Genomic DNA, 7,385 nt, shown 5'->3' with positions numbered 1-7,385 from the left:
AGCTGGGGGTGGATGGGTGGGTTTATAGTTAGCAGCAGGTGCTGATCTGTCCAGGACAGATGAGTGTGCCTGGAATATGAGACTTACAGCCAGCTCAGTCACAGGGTCCTCTATATATAGACCAATACTATCAAGGACAGATAACGTTAACTATCTGTGTGGGTACACTGAAAAAAGGGGGCCTTTAAAAATAGCCCATTGTCCGTTTAATCACTTCACATGATTTTATTCTTAACATTTAATGTCTGCTTGTATACATGCTGTATTTACACATATACAGTATATACACAATATACAGTATGTGTGTCTGTGTGTGATTGTAAATAATGAACTAGCAAAACTTGCACAACATCTGAAGTAGTGCTGCTACATATTAAGTTATAATATATATTAAGTTCCAAAACCACTACATGCAATACAAGTTTTTAATTTAAAATTCACACTTAAGGCTCCATTTAATTTTACAGCCAATGACAAGCATATAATTAAAACTGTCAAAATGCACGGCACTGTTGCTACAATAGCAGTACCCTCTGAGTCACATTGAGACTGTCCAGGCGTGTTGGCAGTGAGTTTGAATAAGCCCATAGTCCATACGCCAATACCTCATGGGATTACCATTCAGTCTCAGTCATGCAGCCTCAACAGAATGTTGCATAAGGCTGTGTCTGAGGCTGTATAATATCTGTAACAGGACAGAGGTGAGAAATTGCTTTCAACAGTGGTCCACTCTTCTGGCTGAAGGGTCATAAATGACTACAAATGCATACATTTTTAGTGTGGTTATGGAAACATTTTACTTTTCACACAGTTGTATCGCTTTTGTTACATCATTAATTTTAGACAAGCTCATTAGTTTTTATAGACTAGTGTTTATAGACTCCAGAACTGCATTCACACATACTCTGTATGTCTGTAATTTCATGTTTCATTAGAATGTCAAATTGCATGACAAACATCATCATTGTCTCTCTGAACTCTTGTCATATTTTAAAGGAAGGGTCATATGTTTGACATAGGGTTCATACAGTAATCTGACACACACAATTTCACAAATAAATATGGTTATCACTGGGGAAAAGCTTACAAAAGAAAATTTGTAAAAACAAATAGAACAAAACAATAAAGGTCAGCAAGATCGAGATGCATAATGTATGTGTGACTTGCATATAAGATAGTGCAAACTATCAAACTAAAGTGTATTAAAGTGCTGGTAAATTTGAACCTCTGTAGTCTGGCTGGAGACTGGATGAAGACTCACAGGGAAAGAATGATGAGCACCTAAGCAATGAGGAGCTTTTGTCCACATCACTGACAGATTAGTCACACCAGCCTGCTCACGCCCAGAGACCTCACCCAACCTTAGAAATGCAACACACCAGTAAGCTGTACATGAGCAATGCACTGTGTGAGCATCTATAAGTGGACAAACATGTTAACCCTCTAAATCAAGGGGTTTGAAGCTGATGTGTCCACATGCTGAGACAACGTGTCTGCCACAACACTTCCTTATTTGTGAAGATAAATAAACATGGCTTACTTTTTTTTTTTAAGTATCACTTTTTTTACCACTGGGGTTCTATCTGAGGAATATGGTGCTAAACAAAGTCCCAGTAGTCTTATGATGAGTTATTTAAGTGCTACTTAAATAACTTGAAGAATGCCAATTGTGAGAATATAAACATAGATCCTATGTCAAATCTGTCTTTTTTTAATTGACCTAGTTGCTCTTTTAGGGTAGACTCTGCATGGCGGAGCTCTGCACAAGCCACAATTCTATTATTAGCTATGTTTTAATGTTTTTGGTATCACTGATGGACAATTCTGAGGTAGGCTACTTGAGAATTTGCATTTTATGCTGTTTTACACTTTATTTTCAAATACTTTACTCCACTGCATAAATGTCAATGCAGTATTTAGTAACTAGTCTAGCAAAAAGTCAATTCTTCCGATTGTACAATTGTAAATAAATGATTAAATGTGGTTTTAGTTGAATTTTTGGTTCATTGCACATGTTACAGAGGAAACTTCCCAAGTGTATTTTAAAAAGTAAAACTTGCTCTAGCTCAACTACTTAATATGTTGTGTACAAGGTGAGACATCACCTAGGTGCAGGAGACAAACCTCTCCAAGTGGAAATCTTATGATAAACGAAGAGATTATTAGAGAGAATTAGACATGGCAGAGAAACCGTCTTTTATTTTGAAATGTCCAGTGTTAATGCGGAATGCGACACAGGAACATCCGCATTACGATTACTGATGAAGTGTTGCCATAACAGGCAAGTGGCTAACGCTAATGTTTGCTAACTAATTAGCAGGATAGGTGAGTGATGTTTATTTAAACATATCTTAAATTTCATTTAGGTGGTAATATATGTTTTAAGTGTTGGAGCAACGCAGAATAAAGAGAACAAGCGGGTTGTCATTCTGTCCTGAAATTATTTGGGCCTTGTCAGTTGGCAGCTGGCTAACATCGCCTAGCTAGCTAGCTAGCTAGCTGCTAGCAGTGACGAGCTTTTGTAGCTTGCTAGAGACTGTGACACCGTTTGTTTATGTTAGCTGTGGCTACGGCTAAGTATTTTTCTAAACTGCAGCATCGAAACAAAATACACGGTTACGAGTTTGCCGTACTTAATATTAATCAACCGTGAGTAATACAATTATGAAGTGTGGCATTTGAATGTTAAAACAGAATTGTAGCTGGCGTTAATGTTGGCTAGCTTTATGACCGTAGGTGGACATTTTCTGTTTTCAGCTTCAGTTAACGCCAAAACAAAGCTATACCTCTTATTGAATTAGGTGTTTTTCAAATAGAAGGGTAATAATAGATATATGCAAACCAGCTGCTCAAACAGAATCACTGACCATTTTCGCTTACTTGATGATTAGGGTTAAACTTTTACAGGGTTGACGCGTTAGCGGCGACTATCGTCGGTAAACACCAGGCCGCAGACTACACTGAGTCTTTCTAATAATGTTGAGGCCTCGCTAGTTGTTAGCGGTGTCACAACAGGGAAACTGATCAGGAAAGTTGTGTCAGAGTCAGGGGATTATCAAGATGTGAGAATATTTGTGTAATACTGCTGCAATTGGTTTCTAACATTGAAGTAGTGGCATGTCATCTCATATATTTGTACAACATCCTACAATAACTGGAGCTATACACTTCACTAGGATCATTTAGAAACAGTATTGACCTGACCAGTGTATCTTTTAAGCATAAATTGATTACAATTTGGTAACAATTTTTTAAAACATATTTATTATGAGTCTCTGTATTTGTATTTACATTTTTCTATTCAAAATAATGTAACATAGATACTGTATGTGTATCTATTGGCTGCCAGTGCCCTCACTCACACACTAGAGAACAAATAATCATAAAAGCATTTGTTCCCCAGCTTCTTCTGGGCACTATCTTTGTTACAATCTGAGATTTACATTCAAGACATATCATTCAAAACCCTAGAAAACAGACAAATGTTTAATATGAATAAAATTAAATATCATGGTAATATTATATTTGTCAGTTGTATCAGTCTTAAAAATTCTGTTTTAGTATTTTTTTAATTTCTGGTTCCTTTTCTTAAATCTTGTTTGTGTGTGTGTGTGTGTGTGTGTGTGTGTGTGTGTGTGTGTGTGTGTGTGTGTGTGTGTGTTCCAGTCTGAACCATGGAGCAGTGTGCATGTGTGGAGCGGGAACTGGAGAAAGTGCTCCATCGCTTTGTAACATATGGCCACCAGTCTGAGGAGAGGCTAGATGAGCTCCTGCGAAGTGTTTGTGAGATACGGGGACAGCTTGTGGCTTTTGGTAAGAAAAATACCCACAAGGTGACTTAACACTCTTCAGATCCAGTTACAAGTAAAATAAATTTAATGTTATTGTTGGAGTAATTTTAACATTTTTCTCACTTTGGAAATGTGTTGTCATAAGTGTCCTGTGCAGGGACATGTAATTGTTGATGTGCACTGTAAAACTCCTTTTTCTTTCTTGCAGGAGTACAAGATGCAGACCTATCAGTCCTATCTCAGACAATGGCCCAGTGTTGTAAGAACATCAAAGAAACAGTGCAGATGCTAGCGTCCCGACATAAGGACATCCATGGCAGTGTGTCAAAAGTGGGCAAAGCCATTGACAGGGTATGGACAGCCTGTGACTTTGTGTATCTATTACATTTATCACTTACTTGAATAATGTCTGATATGCTTCCCTGCAGAATTTTGATGCAGAAATCAGTGCTGTTGTGGCAGAGACAGTGTGGGACACGCCAGAGAGACAGAAATACTTGAGTGAGACCATTGTGGAGCACCTTTATAGACAAGGGATGCTCAGTGTAGCAGAGGATCTTTGCCAGGTAAAACTTGCATTAAGAACTTTAGTAATAATCTTCTCTGCAATTTATAAAAGCAAACAAATTGAAGTAACATTATCAGGCTTCAGAATTATAGTAATCTACAGCAATTTTTCAAGATAGGTTTTGGTAAAATGTTCATTTATGTTCAATGTTGTTTCATTTCTAGGAGTCTGGTGTAGTTATAGACATGAGTATGAAGCAGCCTTTTTTGGAGCTGAACAGGATCCTTGAAGCTCTGAGGATGCAGGACCTCAGGCCAGCATTAGAGTATGTTTTTTTTATTCTTCTATTTATTTTTAAATAAAATAATACACTTACCATTTAATGCTCTGGCATAAATAGTTGGGTTTAGTGTTAATGTGTTTAGTTGTTATCAATTAAAGATAAAACAAAAAAAATATCAAAAACTTTCTCAGTATAACAAAACATTTTGGGAAAAAAAAGGTTCATTCATAATTAAAGAAAACAAAATCAGTTGCCTATCAAATTTGGCTGACTACTTAAAATGGTGGTATCTCTTTTGGAATTGTTGCCACAATAATATAATGTCCTAACCTTGAAGAATTTCTGTTGAGATTAGTGGGACTTTGGTCATGTCGTAGCCATCACTTTTGAGCCTGTAATGAGGGGAATAAAGAACTTGTATCTTCTCAGGTGGGCTGTGACGAATCGGCAGCGCCTTCTGGACTTGAACAGCAGTTTAGAATTCAAGTTGCACCGCTTGTACTTCATTAGTCTGCTCAGTGGAGGCATCAACAACCAAATGGAGGCCCTTCAATATGCCAGGCACTTCCAGCCTTTTGCCTCTCAGCACCAGAGGGGTAGGCAGCAGACAGTGGCATAAATATTATGATTTACCTGACACTAACACAAATTCACTTGAGTTGTGTGTGACAATATTCATTAAACTTTAAATAATATGGTGCCAAATACACATAGTATGAGGTTTATATCATGTTAGTCATGTATGGTTTGTTTAATTCTTTTTTTCACATCCCTGTATTTGTTTCTCGATGTAGATATCCAGATCCTGATGGGCAGTCTGGTGTACCTGCGTCATGGCATTGAGAACTCTCCGTACCGCAGTCTGCTGGAGACAAATCAGTGGGCCGAGATCTGTAACATCTTCACCAGAGATGCCTGCGCTTTACTGGGCCTCTCTGTAGAGTCTCCGCTTAGTGTTAGGTCCGAAAACATATATCTATAACTACTTTAGTATTTTTCCTTTATACCAAATTTCAAATTAGGATTGAGAATGAATGATGTTATTGCATTATCATCACCAGGTGTGTGATTAAAAGGATGTTAACTACACTAAAATGCATCAATGATGCCATGTCTTCCTCCCCAGTTTTGCATCAGGCTGTATGGCCTTGCCAGTGCTGATGAACATCAAACAGGTGATAGAGCAGAGACAGTGTAGTGGAGTCTGGACACACAAAGATGAGCTGCCTGTAAGTCCCCTGTGAATTTCCAACGAGACACTTGGCATTCTTTTGGAGCATTATGTTGATCCAAGATCCTGTGTGTTCATGTAGATTGAAATTGACCTCGGGAAGAAGTGCTGGTACCATTCTGTGTTCGCCTGTCCGATTCTTCGGCAGCAGACCTCAGAGAGCAACCCTCCCATGAAGCTCATCTGTGGCCACGTCATCTCCAGAGATGCCCTCAATAAACTCACAAATGCTGGGAAGTAAGTCAGCAGTATAGTCTAAATGATTGATATGTGCGTGGGAGGATGGCTATGTGAGTAGCAACAGTTGTGTTATCATAACATTTAACTCTTCATTCCATTCATGATCAATTACCTTCCAGTAATTAACCAGGTCTATATTGAGTCAGGAGTATAAGCATTGTAAGGAGCTACACTGTATAATGTTAGAAAGTAAAATCTAGAAAAAGTAATAGCAAACATTGTCAAATAATTACTGCTGGTTTCTATAGTGTAATGTGTAGTGTGGATCTGTATTATATCCAGTTAAAACAACCACTAAGCTCCATCAAACTAACAAACCCACATATTGTAACATGTTGTTTTATCTCTTTATCCTCACTCTCAGGTTGAAATGCCCTTACTGCCCCATGGAGCAGAATCCGTCACACGCCAAGCAGATATACTTTTGATACCACACACTCTCCCCATGAGTAAGGCTGAAGTTCCCTGGAGCTCTTTGCAACTCCAGGACCATTTGCTCTGGCCCCTTTCCTCTGTCCCTGGCCTCTTGGCCTGTTGTTGTAAGCAATAAGGTTTTACCCCTGTGCTCGTCCGGACAGCCTCGGCCTTTCTGTAACCCACCTTGGAGCCTCCACGTTTATCGTATGCAGAGTTCAGCTGGGATGGTCCATCTACAACTGAGTAGATGTAGTGTAGTGAGGAGTCTGTCATAAATGAGAACATCCTCACAAAGAACAGCCTCTGAAAAAGGATCGTTCATTGAAACTCGTTTGCAAATGCCTGCAGAGTTATAGGCTTCTCTTTTTAAAGTATGTAATACTTCATAGTTTTTTTTTCTTCTCTGCTTTATTCACTGTTTTGAGTTGGATGACTGCTTTTTTTCTGTTTTGAATGATTATTGTTGGGTGAGTGTGGACAAGTGGTATAGAGAGACAGCTTCTGATTTCAGGATGACAATAAACTTCTATTATTATACATCAGAAGAAACACATAGTAACAGAGTGTGCTGAAGGTTATTATTCGCTGGTAAAACGAACGATGGAGGTCTGTGTTGAATCAAACTCTTGATTGTGACCCATTAGTCCTCCAGGATGTGATTAAGGCCTCACGTAGCCTGGATGTGGGCTGATGTTTCCATTTGATAAGTATAAGTATTAACTCATCAATGGTGAAACAGCTTTTTTTTTTTTTTTGTGACTGACTGCACCAGCATCATTGTCCTCATTATAGAACCCATCTGTCTTGTTACATGTATGTATTTAACAAACAAAACCACACAAAAAAAAAAGAAACAAAAAATATACTGTGAAATGTCCTTTGTTACTATTTTCATTGCAAACGCCACAACGGCTC

General features: G+C 38.4%; 1 protein-coding gene across 3 annotated transcripts; it reads left to right on the top strand.

Moving 5' to 3' along the window:
• Positions 1–2,244: 2,244 nt before the first annotated feature.
• Positions 2,245–7,021, top strand: rmnd5b (required for meiotic nuclear division 5 homolog B). 3 transcript variants are annotated; one of them, XM_026357847.1, is made up of 10 exons: positions 2,245–2,325; positions 3,667–3,813; positions 4,000–4,142; positions 4,220–4,357; positions 4,524–4,624; positions 5,012–5,178; positions 5,377–5,542; positions 5,709–5,811; positions 5,896–6,050; positions 6,418–7,021. In XM_026357847.1, exons 2-10 carry the CDS (start codon positions 3,675–3,677, stop codon positions 6,479–6,481), a joined length of 1,176 nt encoding a protein of 391 aa, XP_026213632.1. In that variant the 5' UTR covers positions 2,245–2,325; positions 3,667–3,674; the 3' UTR covers positions 6,482–7,021. The 3 variants fall into 3 exon arrangements, with proteins under 3 accessions (XP_026213632.1, XP_026213633.1, XP_026213634.1); XM_026357848.1 differs by having other exon boundaries at positions 2,262–2,281; XM_026357849.1 differs by lacking the exon at positions 2,245–2,325 and adding an exon at positions 2,629–2,649.
• The last annotated feature ends 364 nt before the right edge of the window (positions 7,022–7,385 follow it).

Source organism: Anabas testudineus, chromosome 10 (genome assembly GCF_900324465.2).
Source record: "Anabas testudineus chromosome 10, fAnaTes1.2, whole genome shotgun sequence".
NCBI lineage: Eukaryota > Metazoa > Chordata > Actinopteri > Anabantiformes > Anabantidae > Anabas > Anabas testudineus.
The sequence above is the reverse complement of the archived record's forward strand: the minus strand, read 5'-3'. Positions and strand labels throughout refer to the sequence as shown.